Genomic DNA, 18,577 nt, shown 5'->3' with positions numbered 1-18,577 from the left:
GCCCCCCCGACAGAATGTGGGAGACTCGGCTAATGCTAAAACACGCCCAGATTATGATTTTGACGTATGAATGACTTGCTGCGCAATATGTCGTAAATGGGATATGAAGCTCGTGATCGCCTGTATATGCGCCGCCTGGTCAAGCTCCGATATTTGCCGTAGAAATACGCACTCGGTAGTGTGCTCGGCCATGACAAGAAGCCGCGTGTCGTCCGATACTGTCGATGCAGTTGGGTTTTCCAGTAAGTTGCAGAACAATGTGAGCACCGCAGACATGGTATAGAAAAGTAGCGCCCTTAACGCCGTTAACGAAAAGTAGCAGACGAGTATATGGAAAAGTGTTCACTTACCAGAATCCTCCCGAGCTTATCGAGCTCTCAGCATCCCGCAGGAAGAGTAGGAGGGAGCGGCTTGCCCCTACTGAAATAGTAAGGCTCGACCTCAGCCCATTCATCGTGCCTGGCGAGGAACAGCTGGAGCGCCAAGACTCGCACCGACTGCCGGCAAGGTGGACAATATTGATGCAGAAGTAGTAGTTGAGATGCATGATGACCAGATACATGGTCATCACGTTGGGATGTTTGTTGGCGTCCTTCCCATAGGTCAATGTTGGCCGCACCTCGAGCGGCAATGAAAGTCGCCAGCGTTCGAGATCATCATCAAGCTCTCGAATGAGGCGGATGATTTCAGCATCAGATCTCTGAAGCCCCTGGTGGGAATATAGCGCGCTGAATATTCGAGATTTGATCAAACATAGCTGTACTTCGATGGGAAATAATGGGGCATCAGGTTCGCCCCAGGGCAGGGAGTAGGTCATTTGTGGGAAAAGTTTGGGTATATAGTCAGCCGGCAGCTCCAGGTTGCAGTCTTCGTCCCTCAAGCAATGGCTCTGTCCTGTGCGCAGCGAAACCTCTTTGTCCACAACATAACATATCCAGAAGAGATTGCGCAGGTGCTTCTTAAGCCGTATATCATTTGAAGAGCTGGGCACCGTTTCGGCCATTTGAGAAGGGTCACCCATAGTATGAGCTCCCACAGCGGTTATATAACGCGAAGCAATAGCAATATAATGAGTCGCATGTTGCAACTCACCAGTCATTATGCCCAGGATGGCCTATAGAGAAAGAATATTCCTAAGTCACCACGCGGTATGTGACATTGCGAGGGACCAGAACAATTGACATACCAGTATCACCGTGGCCTGCAACGCATCCAAATTCGAACTCTCGCAAATTATGGAAGGCAAGAGCCTCTGAGCTTCCAAAATAAAGCTGTCTCTTGGAATACTTGGGGGTATAGGAGCAGTGCAGCGCGCTCTAGGATAATCCACGCCAGAGGCGAGAGCAAGAAGCGCAAATGTACATGCCCTCGAGCTGTCGTATGCGCCACTATCTCCGATTGAATAGGCAGTGTTGACAGTTTGTGCGAAGAGAGAAGACTCAATCACTGGGAATAGCAAATGCACTGAAGACGACCAGTACGCATCCAAGTACCTATTCAGCACAGTCCTCGAGGGTAGCTCGAGCGGCTTAGTCGATGTTCGGCCCTCGCCATGTAATAGGCTTGGATATATCTTTGCCTTCTCCCACGGGACATGCTGAACGTTCGGAAAAGGGACAACTGTTCCTGTTCTCGACTTAATCCATTGGATACCCTCAGGCAACAATGTTGGTACCGCTCCCCGGCCAGGAAGTATATCGCCAATCTTCCATCCTGCAAAGTGGATAATCCGAGGAGATGGCAGCAGCTGTATTGGTCCAGGCAGAAACCCTGGCTCGGCAGATTGACGAGTCGAATGTGTCTCCTCGGCAATGAGTGGGCCGTCTGCAAGTATACGGTGAGAATGTCACTGCTGACAGTGGGGAAAAGAGCTTACCCGTCAGACCTGATTCAGCTCGAAGCTGGTCGATGTGGCGTATACGGTCAATTAGATTTCGCTTAGAACCAGCGGTGCTAGAATATAATAAGCAACGTGATGAGAGGTCAAAGCTCCCAGGACAGGATCCACGCGTACCTCTTCTTACGAATACTCACACCAGAGCGATGGCGAGTATACGTGCAGTCGGTCTTACGATGATAACACCAATTACACCGCGGCCGGGCGCTGTCACATTTGATCTAGGCTACTGTCAGCATGGGCCATCAATCGGTTTGTGTGAGACAGAAACTGGCGGGGTGGCTGTAGCGTGTACCTTGCGCTGAAAACACGCGTCGCAGGCAGTGGACCTCCGCGAGGCCGATTCGCGGCCAGATACGCCGGCTTGCATTATCCTTCGGAAATAAGCTGACACGGGCTTCACATCATTCGTTGAGGAGTAAACTATGAGTCAACAATTCCGCAGCCATGATCGTATTCAGGACGGTTCCAAGCGCTGTGCCCGTGGAAGAAGCAAAGCTTGAATCTCCTGAAACTCGAATCGCGGACAGCCCGCTTACTTAATCGCCTCCGGCTGCCCTGCCGGGACCTCGGCTGTCACTGCCGACCTAGACTACTCCGCAGCGCCGTGGACAATGTCGATTTCATGCTATTTGAGATTGTAGTATTTTATCAGAAGTTGAACACTTATACCATCTTGAGCACAGTCAATTCATCAGATGTTGCTTACATTTATAGGTAGGGTACTCGCTAGGTATAGTCACAACTCGTTAAAACGCGGGGAAGGCCCGAAATATATTTGGATAGCGTTCTCCGCAAAATATTCTAACAAGTGCGTAAACTTTATAGAGTACTAGCATATAGTCCAATAATTTCCATGCATAGACAAGTGGCTACTGTGTACAATACAAGCTGCAAGCCGGACGCCAATTGAGTAATTTCTCGAAGGTAATCCAAAGCTTTCTGAACGAACGTTACGGAAACATTTGTAGTGCAATCTGGATCCACAGTAGCTTCAATCCTATTCAACCATGGCCCAAAGCCTCTTTAGGTAAAGAAAGACCCTGCTCCATGTGGCTATAGGGGCTTTGATTTTATCTAGGACTAGACCACATCTCAACTGATGGATAGGCACATACTTCCTATCGGACCTTGTTGTCACTTTTATATCTTAGGATATTTCTGGTGAAACGGTCTCTATGATGGATACTCCGATAAATGATTTGCAGCCGCTTAGGATAGGCGGACTCTCTAAGCATTTTGCTCTCTGCAATGAGTTGACGCCTTGGATTGATCATTTAATTGAAAATAAACCGTCGTGAGACGGTGTCATAGTTGTGTAAAGCAGATTTCAACAATGTCCTAAGCTTCATACGGTACGCAGTGTACTGCTTGATGGTGCAGAGACATGTAGACCACTCTGTGTTTGGGCTATTGTTGGAACGAGCTGCTCCCCAATATATGCCGCGGACAACATGACATACCCTACGCTGGTGATGACCAGGTGATTCAAAAATTTATGCGCCTACAGCCTTTGCAAATTTTAGAAATAGCAAAGATAGGGCTTGGCACTGCCCGCGTAGCCGTTCACTGGGGTCGTTAGGCAACAGATCAATATCCGTCTGAAGTCAAGGTTCGTGCTGAGGGCGGCCGACTTCGTCATACACTATGTTCTCATGGCTTTATCCTGGTGACGGGAGACACCGCTCCTTGCGTCGATCATCGGAGAGCCCCTACGGAGTACTCTATGGTGTATCCTGATCAGCTAATTAGTTGTACTAGAAGATTAGCAACAAGCTGCGAGTGAAACTCGGTATCAAAAGCGGTGCCTTCCGCTAGTGACTGCGAGTACATTGCAAGACGCATCTCTCTGAGAGCGATTGATAGGTATCTGGTGGCTGCGTGTTACTCCGGAGTATATCTCGGCTGACAGATGGGCCAGGCACGGTTGGGCAGGGCTTGTACGACCGAACCATTGGCTGACCCCCACAACATCTGGGGTACGTAGTTATTCGCAGGGTTTGCAATCTTGGAACTGGGTGCTCCTGAACTGCCCAAGAGATCTGATTGACCCAGATCTGCAGGTGAGTTCACGCTAGCACTCGATCTGGCTCGGCTGGGATGCAGGTGCAACAGAGGCTGATAAGGCTGTAAACGTGCAGCGTCGGTCTCCGCCGCCAGCCACGTGCTGATAGCGGAGACTGGAGAGTCCTTCCATCTTCTATCTCGAGTCTGAAGTTCCGTTAGTTGTTTGTATAGCGATAAGCAGGCTGGTAACCACATGGTCGGCGCTCTTGACAGGAATAGCTAGCGGCGGCCGGGCGACGACCTTCCGAGCGAAACAGCCGGTCGGCAGATAATATGGAAGAGGAAAAGCTTACCTGTCGTTGCAGCTCCGTACGGAGTGCAACATGCAATTCAAGCTCCTATGACGACCTCCCAAAAGCGCTAGAGCTGTCAGCAATTTGCCTCCCGTAAAACGATTTGTCGCTGATAAGCAGCGGCTGATAGTCCGTTTTCGGGGAGATCCGCTGGGACCTCGCGGAGATTGGGCTTGACATCTGACTCGCGGGTCCAGGAGGGCGTTCCATGGAGTGCTTCGACCATGGCGTCCCCGAGAGCCTATCGCACGCGGTCCCACCGATCTAGGGTCTGGGCATGATAACGATTTTTTTGCCCCCAATTATCGCTGGGAGAAATAAAATCCCAGCGCGCCGGTCGTGTGAGCTTCTGGAATGTCTCTCGTGCAGGTTGACTCATCTTGACGCAGTCTCGCGATCTCAACAACCCCGCGTTGTTGTTTCTTCTGACATCTACTACACCTCCTAGAAATATGGGGTACGCTGAGTGGATTGGCCGTACCAACTCGGCTGTGGCTCGAAGCCCGGTCGGTCGATGGTTTCGCCTGGAGGGGTCGGGTCATGTACGTCTTTGAGCGTTCCTTGAGAGTTGTCCTACCTGGGACTGCTTGTCCATCACAAGCTCGGGGATGGCTCTTACTAATACCGCGTCATTAGCCCCGCGAACGAAAAGGCGCCTACTTCTTTACCGAACTGCGTGCTGGCCTTGCCACGTTCTTCGCAATGGCATACATCATTTCTGTGAACGCAAATATTACAAGGTACGTGCCCGCGGTGAAGTCAGAGAAATGCGCAGTTGCAGCATTGGCTGGAAGATGCTGACAAGAAGTCCGTCCTATTAGTGACACTGGAGGCACATGCGTCTGCCCGGCTGAAGACCTCGCAACGGCCTGTGAAAACAACACCGAGTACCTCCTCTGCAAGCAAGAGGTTAACCGCGACATCGTGACCGCAACAGCTGCTATCGCCGCGATTGCGAGTTTCTTCCTCGGTCTCCTCGCGAACTTGCCCGTAGCACTCGCCCCGGGAATGGGTCTCAACGCATACTTTGCTTATACCGTCGTTGGTCATCACGGCACTGGATTGATTCCGTACAGTCTTGCAGTGACTGCGGTGTTCGTTGAAGGCTGGATCTTCCTCGGGTTGACCCTACTGGGTATCCGACAGTGGCTTGCTCGTGCTATCCCTGCTTCTATCAAGTTAGCGACGGGCGCCGGTATCGGATTGTACCTGACCCTGATCGGTCTCAGTTATAGTGCTGGACTTGGAGTTGTCCAGGGAGGCACCGACAGCCCCATTCAATTGGCGGGTTGTTCCTCGGATCAGTTCGGCGACGACGGCTTGTGCCCTTCGTCTGAAAAGATGCGCAACCCAACAATGTGGATTGGTATTTTCTGCGGCGGTGTCTTCACAGTCTTCCTGATGATGTATCGTGTCAAGGGTGCGGTGATCGCCGGTATCCTTTTGGTCTCCATCATCTCGTGGCCGCGTACGACACCAGTCACCTATTTCCCTCACACTGTAACCGGCGACAGCTCGTTCGATTTCTTCAAGAAAGTCGTCACTTTTCATCCGATTCAGCACACTTTGGTGGCTCAAGATTGGAACATTTCAAGCCATGGCGGCCAGTTTGGTCTCGCCTTGATCACCTTCTTGGTATGTCTTCAGCTTCGTTCGCTGACGACCTGCAGCTAAATGTCGATAGTACGTCGATATTCTGGACGCCACGGGTACATTGTATTCCATGGCCAAGTTTGCTGGTGCAATGGATGAACGTACTCAGGATTTCGAAGGCAGTGCAATGGCTTATGTATGTATCCCCTCACCTGTTTTTTCTGATACATTGCTAACCAGTAATGTAGATGGTTGATGCCATTTGCATCTCGATCGGCTCGCTGTTCGGTTCCCCACCTGTGACAGCATTTGTGGAGAGCGGTGCTGGTATTTCCGAGGGTGGCAAAACTGGCTTGACGTCGTGCATGACGGGCATCTGCTTCTTTATCGCCGTCTTCTTTGCTCCTATATTCGCCTCTATCCCACCATGGGCCACCGGCAGCACACTGGTCATCGTCGGCTCGATGATGATGCACGCGACACTCGAAATCAACTGGCGGTATCTGGGAGACGCGGTCCCCGCATTCTTGACAATCGCGATCATGCCATTCACGTACAGTATCGCGGACGGTTTGATTGCTGGTATTCTGAGTTACATCCTCATCAATGGAGGAGTGTGGCTTATTGCCAAGGTGACTGGAGGCCGAATCTCGCCGCCAAACCGAGAGGACGAACACGAGGCATGGACCTGGAAGATTCCCGGAGGGTTCTTCCCCCCGTGGTTGGTGCGTGCTGTCCACGGAAAGAAGGACTTCTGGCGGGCGGAGGATGAAGCCAACGATCTCAACTTCGGCGTGATGCCTCACGGGTCAGTTTCGTCACAAGATCGCGTGGCTGAGAAGCTCCCAGCCTCGAAGGAACGCGTTGCGGAGAAGTAATAATCTTCCACCGATGTATAGACTTGTGTGGGGGGATAACCTGGGGGAGTTGTGACACGAACGTAATATCTATTTAGTGAGAATAGCTTGTTTCTGCTGATCAGCTGTATAATTCCCCAACTTACCAGGGCCCCAGCGCGTCTGTTTTCGAAGCAGATAGAACGTGAGACGTTAATTGCAATTGATCAACAACGCCATAAGAGACTGACTCTGTAGGGTAATAGTAGTAATAGATCGGTATATAGAGATCGGAGTTCAGCTCCTGGGTGTGGGTGATGAATTGGCTTAGAGCGATGAAGGTGGAGAGTAAAGATGGAAATGACTTCCGGACCTCGGCCAGGAACAATCACCGCCCCGCAGCCTCAGGCACCAGGGCACCAGATCGAACCTCCAGGTTCTTCCTCAACTTCCTATCTTTCTTATCGCAACTCTAAAACGAAGGAAAAGCACCGCAGTTCGCCGCGAGTTCCTTATACGAACTATCCTCCCAATCGCAGGTTGTACGGCAGCGAGGAGCGTTCTCAGTCGACTGGTCAAATCCCGCGGCGTGATCGATCGCCCATTCAGAGTTCGCCATCGCTGCTCTGACTCGAGCTGACACTCATTCTCTGCGACGGTCACGCCGGCCCCCCTTAGGCCCCTCACTCTCGCTTTTACCTGCCAGTTTATTTCAACTCCCGATTCTCCCATTCACATCGCCTTCAAGTATGAGTGAAGCAGAATGACCACCTCGAAGTCCAGTCCGTCGGCCCAAGTAGCCTCTGACACTACCCCTCAAGGCACCCAGAGACGGAGGAAGAACGTCGGCACAGCTTGTACAGCGTGCAAAGCTCGCAAACTCAAGGTACCTTTCTACTACATCTCGTCAGACCTCGTTTCCGCGCTAATAGTTTCCTTCGTTGACAGTGTACCGGAGCACCTCCCTGCACCAATTGCTTAAAGAGCCGCGTCGAATGCACCCTCGATGAAACCGCTGATAAACGCCGCCGCGGAGTCTTGAAGCGCAAGATTGATGAGTTGGGGGATAAGGAAGATCTACTTGTTCGCCTACTCGAGTTTCTTCGCGATAGCAGCCAACGCAGCACAGTTCCTCTTCTGAACCTCATCCGAAACCATGCCTCCCCTGCCGAGATTCGCTTTTACCTCGATCATCAGCTGCCGCGGTCGGACCTTACGCAGATACCTGAGCTACTAGAGGTGTATGGGGATATTGAACAACGGAATCTGGTTGATTTGCTGTCGAACCGCCGAATACTTGATGCTAGAAAACCCTCTGACGTTCCACGCTTCTCCGTTCCCGCGCGACCCTGGACATCTATCGTAGGTGACGATAATCTTGTTTCTCGATTGGTATCTCTATGGTTTACATGGGTCCACCCGTTCGTCAATTTCATTGATCGCGATTTGTTTATCCGGGACATGCAATCTAGTTCGCTTTCAGCATCTTACTGCTCACCTTTTTTGGTGAACATTATCCTCTCAGAGGCATGCGTACGTAGCCCCAAGGATTCGCCTGCTTGGTAACAACACTCACCGATATGATAGGCGTACTCGAGCTACTCTGCGTATGGTCTTCCGGACAACTTGTCTTCTTTGCGAACAAACTTCTACGCAGAAGCCAAACGGTTATTCGAGAAGGAGGAGGGTCGCATCAGCTTGCCTACAGTACAGGGATTAGAAGTCTTGTGGATGTGGTAAGAAAGGCCGTATTCGGGCGGACAGAAACGTTGGCTAATAGTACCAGTGCGTCGATAACTGGCCGTGACCGACAAGCTTGGATTATCGGTGGACAACTCTCCTATTCCCTTCGAGAGTTATCGGCTTCCTCCAACCTCCTGTCTGCGTCTGATCCCGATCCCGCTTGTATGACCAAGACAGTTAACCACACTAATTGGGGTATATTTAATCTCGCAATGTACGTCTTTGGCCGGTGTTTACGACGGCACTATTATCATCGTTCTTTGACGGACAAATATCTGACTTCTTGCATAGGGTTCATGGGTTTTTGGTGAAAAAAGTACCAGAGGTCGCGCCACCCCTTTGTCCTCCCGCGTCGGTCAATCACCAATGCGAAAAGGATACACGATACACATATCCAGTTCAGTCCGAGAATGTGGACCCACATACGTTATGCCTATTCAATGCCCTATGTGATTTGAACCGGGTTGCGTATAACCTCGGACCAACTCTTTTCTCGCCTATGCCTCGGTCTAGTTTAGAGTTGGATACTGGGAACCTCGACGCACTGCAATACTTGAGCAAATGGCCTGACCAACTACCGGGATGTCTGAAGGATAGCAATGTCGATATTCCGCATGTTCTCTCTCTACAGTGAGTCCTTTAGAATTAAACGTTGAATAGGCAGCTGACCACCGCAGTATGCACTACCACACCGTCATGGCGGCCGTTTATGGGTTGTTTCGGGGTCAGCCCACCTGCATGCTAAATTCATCGGCTTTAAGTCCCAAGCTCCGCGAAGCCATGAGATTTCCGGTTCATGCTATGAATGGATGTCTTTCGTCTGCGCGCAAAATCGCTCAGCTAACTCTTGTACATCGCTCTAATTGGGGCTCCGACCGCATGCCGGGCATCAATGTGCCTTACATCGTGGCGGCCCTCTTCAGCCTACTCGAGGGCCTGGACAACCCCGTCAACCGCGACGCCTTTATATCACTTGTGGTAGCAGCCGGCACGCTCTCACCGCGATGGCCCTGCGCTAAAGGGCATCTGCGCAACTTACAGAGCACTGCGCAACAACGAAAGATTGCCCTTCCTGCCGAAACAGGACCTTTTTTCTTGGATCTGGACCAAACTTGAGACAAAAGTGCTCGGAAATTTTTGAGTCTTTGGAGGACACGTTTCGTGATGATACCCATGCATTTGTTCTGATTTGAGTCGCATCAAGGAGTTTGATTTGGGTTGGCGTCCAGGCTGGGCACATGAATATAATCTTGGAATATATGGTTTATTGCATAGCTTCGTTACTCGTTCAATCATATATAGTCATAGCTGATAACTACATCTCTTCCTCCGACATCCATATATATGAGCAGCAAAATCACACTGTCTCCGTCCGCTGTACCTCCCCCAATCTGAATGCAGTGGTTATCCTTCTGACCAGAGGGTTGCCCGGCTGAGGACGGAGCTCTACGCCGTCTTTGGACGGGGTAATCCCAGCAGGCTTATTCGTCGTTTTGCCGGATCCCTTCTTCCGCCAACTGATGCCGAGTTTGTCCCACCAATGCCAAATCGCCCAGACGATCATCGTCGCGAACGTCAAGGGTAGCGTCACTGCCCAATACATCCAGAACTCGTCGGCCATGAGCCAGGTGTTTCCGGGATCAGCTTGAAAACTGAAGAAATTGGTGCCGTATAGGCCCTGTTGTTGTAGTTAGAAGTCTGTTGCCGAGCAGATAATTTGCACGTGATGCAGGTGCTCTAGGTAGCGGTTGACACTTACAGACACAAACGTCCCGGGCAAGTACACCATACTCACGACCGCGACCGTCTTCATCATGTTGCTGTCTGTCCGTTGGTCGCGACCAAAGGTTTGATTTACGAGATTAAACGCCTAGGTGATTGTTAGTGTTTCACCTTTCTCAATTTCTGGCGGGGGCTTTTGGTGAGGTGTGTGACCAGATTAATCTCGTTCTGATGCCGGTCATTCAACGACTTCGACCGGGTCTTCAGTGAGTGTACCCGCTTTTCCTCGTGGAGGATGCGCTGACGGGTCTTCAGCCACGTCTGAATATCCTTGCGGATGTTCTCCGGGTCCTCCTCCCGCCAACGGTCCTGCTCCTGTGCCAACATCCGCAATGTATGTTGCGCCACGTCGACCGTTTCCTGGTAGTGGAACAGGTGCCGAAGGATGTCGTGTAAGAGAGGGAAATTATTCGGATTATGCGCGGAGTTTGATCGTGCCTACAGCGTTAACCGGGCGGTTTAGCTACGGTGCATATGAAAATGGCAATGGACGCACCTTCTCCTGCTCGCGCACCAGATCTCTCAACAACCAGAATGCCCCGTCATATTGCTCGAGAATCATGCGCGCGAAAGTTGCATGCCACGAGAAGGGATTGGTGGCTCGCTCAAGCGCGGGCGGTATTTTATGACGGAAGAGATCTGGTTTCAAAGGAGACTCGAGGACATGAACGATGTGTCGGCCGGTGTCTGCGTTCCAGTTTACGTGGATCGCGGGCTGCTTCCAATGGTAGTCCTCTGCCGATTTGACTTCTTTGACTTTGAAGCATGACCAGGAGACTAATACGACATCCATATTAGGTCTGTGCAATGGCGCGGGAAAGCGTCGGGATGCGAACCTGCTGGGAAGACTCTTGAGTTCGAGTTCGAGTAGCCGTATTCGCAGTGGAAGGACCCGTTGATGTCCATCTCTAGCACCGGCCAGAATTCCTCCTGGAACTCATGTTTGCTGATGATGGGTTGTTCTTTGGTATACTTTGAGATGTGACTAATTGGTTGGTTTAGCGACAATGCTGCGATTGGTGACTAGACCTGGTCGAAGTACGTACACGACAAAGTTGACATCTTGCTTGCGCTATGCGACAATAAAGACCGACCGTCAGCCCCCTGAACCGCGTTCTCAATCTTTCTCAAAGAAAAATATACCTCGAAGATTGTCACATCATCGCCACATAGCTCCCAATGGTCCGGCCCTTCCAAATTATTGGTTAGCTGTCGATTGAAACCTGGAACTGGTCGCAGTACCAATCTCTTCGAATATCTGGATCGTCGGCGGCTCGGGAGTCATCTGGGCTGGATGCGTCGCAACAACTACCTATGGATTGACTTATATCGACAAGGCAGAACCTCGACATGAAATCAGCGAACAAAGCGGCTGTTATAGCCCGATCGCTCCTTTGCGCTCAGAAGATCGCGGCGAGGCTGGAACGAACTTGGAGTCTTTTTACCCCAAATTGCCTGAGCGACCCGGAGCCGCAGCTGGGCGATTCGCCGCTAACTTGAGATTTGAACGCGTCGATTGGCGGGAAGTGCTTCGCCTAGGTTAGTCGCGCAGCTCGACGGCAAGGATAGTTCGTTTCGCGAGAAAAGGGATTGTTGATCCATCGATAGCGATGAATTTGATTTGGCAACATGCACCTGTTCGATGTCATGTCGCACAGGGATGCGTGGCAGGATTTGAGCAGTCGAATACGAAAATTCCACTACGCGCCGACTTGGCAGAGCAGAGCGGGTGCGCTCGACGCGCAAGGCTGCGAGACTGCATTACCTATGCTCAGTGATTTGTCCACCTTCGACTGTTCGATGCGGTCATCAGATTACTCCGTACGGAGTAGAGGGGAGTCGTCTGACCTTGAGACGGACGGTCCTGCTTATCGAACGATGTTCCTTTGCGATCGACTGTTGAGGCTGTGCTCATCGAGGCGCGAACAACTCCTCTCACCGGCAACTACGGAGACAGCGGCACAACCCCGGCTTCCCTAGTACAGATTCCGAATGCATGCGTTCATGCGCAATAGAATCCAGAGCAATGAGCAGCGAGAACAATATTCCTATCAGAGCTTGGATGTGACGAGCCCGCATATTGATTGAGATGACTGCATCTCGAAACTGGGAACCTCGGCAGATCGCCGGAGGCCAGACAAAGGGCGATGCACCGTGCGGGGAACCTCTTGTCCTTCTTAAGCTCCGTCTATGGTCCAGAAGATCATGAAGTCCGTCTTCTTACTTTCAGGCACATTGATTGCTTGTACATTTTACAATGATGCCGGAGAACATCGATGTTCTTCCCACCTACAGCCAGATAGCCTGCATTGGCGCTGGAATTAGCGGGATCGCCTTGGGCGCCACGCTGAAACGATGGTATCAGATGGACGACATCCGGATATTCGAGCGACACAGCGACTGCGGCGGCACTTGGCATATTAGCTCGTACCCTGGTATTTCTGGCTTGAACTATAATTAACCAAGCTAAGACGATCTCTACAGGCTGCGCGTGCGATGTCCCTAGCGCGCTCTATAGCTACTCATTCGCGCAGAACCCAGCATGGACGAAGCGGATGCCTTCGTACAAGGAGATCAAGGCCTATCAGCAGTCTGTGGCCGACACGTATGGTTTACGTGAGAAGATGAATTTCCGCACTGAAGTTAAAGAGTGCTACTGGCGGGAGGACGTTTCGCGATGGCTCATGAAATTGCGCAACGTTGACACCAACGAGATTTTCCACCATGAATGCCAGATTCTCTTCGGCGCGACAGGTGTCCTTGTTGAGCCTCGCGAATGCGACATCCCTGGTGCATCAAGTTTCAAAGGCTCGCTCTTCCACACGGCAATGTGGAAACACGACGTTAGCCTGAAGGGGAAGAAGGTCGTTGTCATTGGCAATGGATGTGGGTTGCTCTACCTGTCTAACGTGCCTTGTCGCTTTGAGCGCTAATATAAGAGGTTAGGTACTGCTGCCCAGGTCGTACCAGCTATCATGGAGCAAAGCGGCTCAGTAACGCAAATCATCCGCAGTAAGCATTGGGTTGTTGAAACGACAAACTTGCCATACACCCCTGCTGTGGTATGGGTCTTCAAAAACATTCCTTTACTCCAGGCGCTTCATCGCTTTGCTATATACCAGGGCGCCGAGGCAGACTGGCAATTGTTCCCCATGACCAAGTCCGCTGCTCGATATCGACGAAAGCGACGCGAAGAGATCGAGACCTATATGCGCAGAACAGCGCCTGCCAAATACCATGACCTCCTAATCCCTGACTTCGAAGTCGGCTGCAAGGTAATTCTTCTGACTACGGCCCAGCTTCGGTTCACTAAACATACTACTATTAGCGACGAATATTTGATTGCGGATACCTCGACTCATTGCACAACGACAAGTTCCTCCTCACGGATGCCAAAATCCACGAAATTGTCCCCGAAGGCTTGAAAACCTCGAACGGGCTTATTGAAGCGGACGTCATCGTTCTCGCGACCGGTTTCAACACGAACACCTTTCTCCCAGGCATGCAAGTCTACGGCCGGAATGGCAAGACGGTCGACGAACACTGGAGTCGCCAGGACGGACCTGGAGCATACAATACGTCGGCGATGAATGGATTTCCGAACTTCTTTCTCCTGCTTGGGCCAAATACAGTAACGGGCCATACGTCAGCCGTGATGGCGGCTGAGAAGTATGCTCTAACTTATCGCTGGCTTGTGCTCTCACTGACATGGATTGTAGCTCTGTGAACTATGCACTCCGTGTCCTAAAGCCCGTCCTAGATGGCACGGCTTCAGCTGTGGAGGTCAAGGCTGATGCCGAGGATGCATATATCGAGAAGCTTCAGGCCGCGGCCCGGAATACCGTTTGGCATGCTGGATGTCACTCGGTGTGTTCTCTTTTTGTTCACCTGACTTTATAAGTACCCAACTGACCCTGCATATAGTGGTATGTTAACGAGAAGAGATGGAATGCAATGGTCTACCCCTGGACGCAGGCGCACTTTTGGTATAGAAGTTTGTTTCCGGTTTGGGATGATTGGACTATTAAGGTCGGATTCCCATTTCATTCTCTCACCTGGATGGTTACCCTGAGACGGACTTGCTAATTGAGAGGATGGACAGGAGATTCAAAAACCGGCGAGACGGAATTGGAAGCCGTTGCTTCTGGCTGCGATACTCCTCATCAGTCTTGGTGTATATAATCGTACGGCCGCTCAGCGCAGTTTCTTGTAGCTCGCAGCAACTGCCAACGAATTGAGAAGGAGTATTAGCAGGTAGGACATGGTCTCGAGAACCTCAAGGAAGTTACACTCACACCTGCGGAGCTCGGCGAGATCCAGACGGTGTTGAAAAAGTTAGAGGGTGAAATGGAGCAAAGAGGCGGGAAGCACAAGGAGTTGTTGAACCTGTAGGTACATCAGCACTCGGCGTCTATCATCGCATTTCTATTAATTGACATGGACACTTGCCGCTACCCATCTCCCCAAATAATTAGGTTGAACTTGACCCTCTCGTCCCATCCATACCCACCTTGATACAGTTGTACGATAACCGGTAAAATACCAGTACAGTGGGTCAACACAGTCCGATTGCGGCCCCATCGGCTCGGGCTCCATCGCTAAATGAATTCACTAGAATCAACAGCGCAGCTCCAAGCTCGACCTCGGGACATTCCCATCTTCCACCTTACCATGCGTATCCTTTTCTCACGACTCTCCATACCTTTCATCAGACTCAACCCCGTTTCCATCTCCAGAAAGTACTCCTCCATCATGACCCAAAGCAACATCCCCACCGCCGTCCCCCTACCTAGCTCAGAGCAATTTTACCTCAACAACAGCCGCGGCGAGCAATACCTCATCCAGATATCCTGGCCTTTACACTGGAAAGACCGTAAACTCGACACCGACCGTAACGATGTACCAATCATGTACGTCCCTTACCCCCTCCTCCATTAAACAATCTCTAACAAAACCACAGCTACATCGTCGACGGCAACGCCCTCTTCCTAACCGCAACAGAAGCCCTCTGGCGCCGCTCCGCAATGCCCCAATACCGCGGCGGCGGGATCATCGTCGCAATCGGGTACCCGCTCGCAGGAACCGGCAAAGTCTACCACCGCGTGCGGCGGAACTTCGACCTCACGATCCCGACGCCCGGCAAGCCCGTTGACGGCCACGGCGGCGCAGACATCCTGCTCGATTTCATTGAACGCACCGTCAAACCCGCTGTGCGCGAGCGCTTCCCTGACGTCTCGGTGTCCCGCGAAGCACTCTACGGCCACTCGTACGGCGGGCTCTTCGCGCTGCATGCGCTGTTTACACGTCCGACCATGTTCGACGCGTATATCGCGAGCAGCCCGTCGATTTGGTGGGGTGAGCGGTGTATCTTGGATGAAGCGAGGAGTTTCATTCAGAAAATCAAAGAGAGTGGTGCGGATAAGACGCCTACTCTGATGATGTATGTTGGTGGGCTGGAGCAGAACCCGCGGCGGTGGAACGATGAGTCGGATGAGAGCTGGGAGGGGAGGAAGCGCGATGCGGCGATCTTTAATATGAGGGTTAACGTGCTGGAGCTCATGGATTTGACGCGGGGATGTACGAGGCTCCATGCTGTGGGCTTTAGTGAGTATGCGGGGGAGGACCATGGGACTGTGATGGCTTGTTCAATGAGTCGGGGGTTGGCGACGTTCACGGAGGATTGGCCGGTGCCCAGGGAGGAAAGTGTATAGAGCTTCTGTGCATTAGATGCGACGTAGTCTGACAGAATCTAGACAGTCAAGACGCTTCTATGCTTGCTGTCTCCTCGAAAGAACTTTTGTGGAAAGCTGTAAACAGAAGTTCAGCTGCCGCAATTTATATTTTCGTGATGATTGACTATAATGTTATTTCTGGCCTACCTTTTTGGAAAAGCAAATATAATCATAGTAGTCAAGAGTACTTTTGACTCTTCTTACAATTGGCCAATGACTTATCAGTGAAGGACTCTAAAGTTCCCATGACCTTGATCTTCGAGCAAGGATACCGTATAGCTTATTCCGCGCAACCCGAAGACGTTGCACAAAGCAAAGGAAGACTCTTTCCTCCTTCCATAAAGACTCACCATGACCTCGTCCAATTTCCAAACCAATGGCATCATGTCCATTCAGCCCAATAATCGACGCATTAATCTAGGGATGATCGAAGTCACGGTACCAGGGCGTATCTCGCCATCATGCAAACGATTACGCGATGTGGGGATTGTGTCCTGCTGATAAACCCGGCGCCCGCGTCTCCAACGGTCAAACGGTCAAACCCCTCAACGGTCTCTGTCTGAGTTCAAGCAAAGCTGAATACGGGTTCAGCTTGAATACATCAACTGGAATAATGTCAGAAAACCACGGCGACACCGCGCCACTGCTCGGCGAGGCGCGCCAGCCTGAACTCGAATACGGCGCCGTGCAGGACGCGCCCCCGGTCGCGGAACCGCGCACCTCGTTCAAGCGGAATCTCGGCACCGCGGAGGCATTCAGCATCATCATCAGCATTGTTATTGGGAGCGGGATCTTTACGTCTCCGGGCTCTATTGACACGAATGTCCCGTCGCCTGGGTTTGCGTTGATTGTTTGGGCCGTTGGTGGGCTTTTGGCGTGGACGGGTGCTGCGACGATGGCGGAGCTTGGCACCGCGATTGAGGGTGAAGGTACGCATCCCATCCTGTTCGCTAGAATCAAGGAATGGAAGCTAATTGGAAGCAGGCGGAGTACAGCCGTATCTCCAGTACATCTTCGGCGACATCTTCGGCTTCCTGGCTGCGTGGACGTGGATCGTTGCGGTGATTCCGGCGTCGCTGGGGATCATGAGCATCGTGTTCGTGGAGAGCGTTTTCTCTGCTATTGGCGAGAACAATCGGACACAGGGGGCGCTGCACAAGTTTCTGTCGATCCTTGTTCTCATCGTCTTTAGTATGGCCAATGGTGTTAGCACGAAGGTCACTAATCGTCTGAACCGGTTCTTCGTCACGGCTAAGTTCACTGCGATCGCTGCGACGGTTGTAGCGGGAATTGCTGTTGTCGTGTATCACCTTGCTGCGCATACGGATAAGTCGACGCAGGACTGGTGGAATAAGTCCTGGTTCGGATATAGGACGAGCATTGGACCCGATGGCTCGAAGACCGACTGGAGTAAGGTGGATGGGTGGGAGATGCTGGGTCATTACTCTGCTGCTCTGTACGGTGCGCTGTGGGCTTATTCTGGTTGGGATAAGGTATGCCTCAACTCTACCAATCTATGAAAGAGATCACTATTGACCGTGCCAGGCTATCTACATCACCGCCGAACTCTCCGCACCAGCCCGCCAACTCCCGCTCGCTATCAACACCGCAATCCCAATAATCGTTGGCGGCTACATCGCAGTGAACGCTGCATACTACATCCTCCTCCCATGGGACGTCGTCTCCACCAGCGACAGCGTGGCCGTAACAGCCTTCAACCACCTCCTCGGCCCCGGCGTCGGCCTCGTCGCCGCAGCCGTCATCTGCATCGTTGTCGCCGGCGCCCTCCTAGGAAGCGCCTTCGTCGGCAGCCGCATGATCGTCTCCGCCTCAAACAAGAATTGGCTCCCCCGATTCCTTGGCGTCGTCGGCCACATAAGCCTATCGTCTGATTCTCGCCCGCCTACTGACCCTATTTCCGAGGAGTCCGAGTCTGACGCTCCGATCAACGCCCTCATTTTCTCAACAGCCTGCTCAGCACTCTACATCATCTTCGGCAACTTCCGCGCCCTTATCACATTCAACGGGCTGGGCGAGTACAGCTTCTTCTTCCTGACTATGGTGGGCGCTTTGGTTTTGCGGATCCGCGAGCCAAAGCTCCATCGTCCATACAAGCCGCTTTTTGTCATTCCTGTGATTTTCACGCTTGTTAGTGGGTTTGTGGTTGCCCGCGGTGCGGTCTTTGCGCCGTTTCAGGCTGCGGTGCTGATTGTTGTTTGGGGATTGGGGCTGGCGTTTTATTGGGCGAGGCGGTGGTGGTTGAGGCGGGGGCGTGCTTGAACGTGTCAGGGGTCTGCGAGAAGTACTTGCAGACCATTGATCGCCATGCACCTGACGGGACTGCGGTGACGTTTCCGATTTTGGCTGACACTTTCTCAAGATACCCACGTCATGAAGGATAGGTTGTTGGTTTTACCTGCAGGGCATGAAATCTAGATATAGCTTGACAACGAGCCCCTAAACCAATAGCGTTAGTCATAAAACGTCTTATAATAGACATATAGAACTTCACGACGTCATACATCCCCGTAAAGTGGTCAGACGAACCTGATCAACCACTGGCGTCAACAAAGACCCACAGATCTACAATCGATCTCGCCTGTTGCAGTATATCCAGGAATGATTCTTCTGTAA

The 18,577-nt window shown here is 51.8% G+C and overlaps 7 protein-coding genes across 7 annotated transcripts; 5 read left to right on the top strand and 2 right to left on the bottom strand.

Moving 5' to 3' along the window:
- Positions 1-51: 51 nt before the first annotated feature.
- On the bottom strand, positions 52-2,370 carry BDW74DRAFT_185038 (uncharacterized protein; the record flags this gene model as incomplete). The annotated part of the gene is made up of 6 exons (XM_073730950.1): positions 2,193-2,370; positions 2,015-2,118; positions 1,877-1,953; positions 1,187-1,824; positions 351-1,114; positions 52-295 (listed from the first exon to the last, which is right to left on the bottom strand). The coding sequence occupies exons 1-6, from the start codon at positions 2,265-2,267 to the stop codon at positions 52-54; spliced, it is 1,902 nt and encodes a 633-aa protein (XP_073584202.1). The 5' UTR covers positions 2,268-2,370.
- A 2,242-nt stretch (positions 2,371-4,612) lies between these two features.
- BDW74DRAFT_152700 (NCS2 family permease) lies at positions 4,613-6,925 on the top strand. The gene is made up of 5 exons (XM_073724414.1): positions 4,613-4,799; positions 4,894-4,997; positions 5,079-5,892; positions 5,942-6,046; positions 6,099-6,925. Exons 1-5 carry the CDS (start codon positions 4,710-4,712, stop codon positions 6,726-6,728), a joined length of 1,743 nt encoding a protein of 580 aa, XP_073584201.1. The 5' UTR covers positions 4,613-4,709; the 3' UTR covers positions 6,729-6,925.
- A 247-nt stretch (positions 6,926-7,172) lies between these two features.
- On the top strand, positions 7,173-9,756 carry BDW74DRAFT_152697 (putative C6 transcription factor). The gene is made up of 6 exons (XM_073724413.1): positions 7,173-7,572; positions 7,635-8,219; positions 8,274-8,422; positions 8,473-8,643; positions 8,721-9,059; positions 9,107-9,756. Exons 1-6 carry the CDS (start codon positions 7,450-7,452, stop codon positions 9,543-9,545), a joined length of 1,806 nt encoding a protein of 601 aa, XP_073584200.1. The 5' UTR covers positions 7,173-7,449; the 3' UTR covers positions 9,546-9,756.
- Positions 9,757-9,786: 30 nt separating this feature from the next.
- On the bottom strand, positions 9,787-11,496 carry BDW74DRAFT_177842 (uncharacterized protein; the record flags this gene model as incomplete). Its single annotated transcript, XM_073729005.1, has 8 exons — positions 9,787-10,107; positions 10,189-10,299; positions 10,365-10,649; positions 10,708-10,988; positions 11,048-11,196; positions 11,258-11,283; positions 11,355-11,401; positions 11,454-11,496. The coding sequence occupies 8 exons, from the start codon at positions 11,494-11,496 to the stop codon at positions 9,787-9,789; spliced, it is 1,263 nt and encodes a 420-aa protein (XP_073584199.1).
- An 834-nt stretch (positions 11,497-12,330) lies between these two features.
- BDW74DRAFT_17322 (flavin-containing monooxygenase) lies at positions 12,331-14,621 on the top strand. The gene is made up of 7 exons (XM_073727750.1): positions 12,331-12,646; positions 12,696-13,097; positions 13,158-13,486; positions 13,540-13,880; positions 13,931-14,078; positions 14,136-14,240; positions 14,314-14,621. The coding sequence occupies exons 1-7, from the start codon at positions 12,469-12,471 to the stop codon at positions 14,422-14,424; spliced, it is 1,614 nt and encodes a 537-aa protein (XP_073584198.1). The 5' UTR covers positions 12,331-12,468; the 3' UTR covers positions 14,425-14,621.
- BDW74DRAFT_17327 (alpha/beta hydrolase) lies at positions 14,537-15,993 on the top strand. Its single transcript, XM_073727764.1, has 2 exons — positions 14,537-15,121; positions 15,172-15,993. The coding sequence occupies exons 1-2, from the start codon at positions 14,814-14,816 to the stop codon at positions 15,920-15,922; spliced, it is 1,059 nt and encodes a 352-aa protein (XP_073584197.1). The 5' UTR covers positions 14,537-14,813; the 3' UTR covers positions 15,923-15,993.
- A 466-nt stretch (positions 15,994-16,459) lies between these two features.
- On the top strand, positions 16,460-18,478 carry BDW74DRAFT_152682 (uncharacterized protein). The gene is made up of 3 exons (XM_073724412.1): positions 16,460-16,872; positions 16,928-17,436; positions 17,489-18,478. Exons 1-3 carry the CDS (start codon positions 16,557-16,559, stop codon positions 18,221-18,223), a joined length of 1,560 nt encoding a protein of 519 aa, XP_073584196.1. The 5' UTR covers positions 16,460-16,556; the 3' UTR covers positions 18,224-18,478.
- The last annotated feature ends 99 nt before the right edge of the window (positions 18,479-18,577 follow it).

Source organism: Aspergillus multicolor (genome assembly GCF_047715735.1).
Source record: "Aspergillus multicolor strain CBS 133.54 unplaced genomic scaffold BDW74scaffold_11, whole genome shotgun sequence".
Taxonomy (NCBI): Eukaryota; Fungi; Ascomycota; class Eurotiomycetes; order Eurotiales; family Aspergillaceae; genus Aspergillus; species Aspergillus multicolor.
Note: the sequence above shows the minus strand (reverse complement) of the source record. Positions and strands in the feature narration are given on the sequence as shown.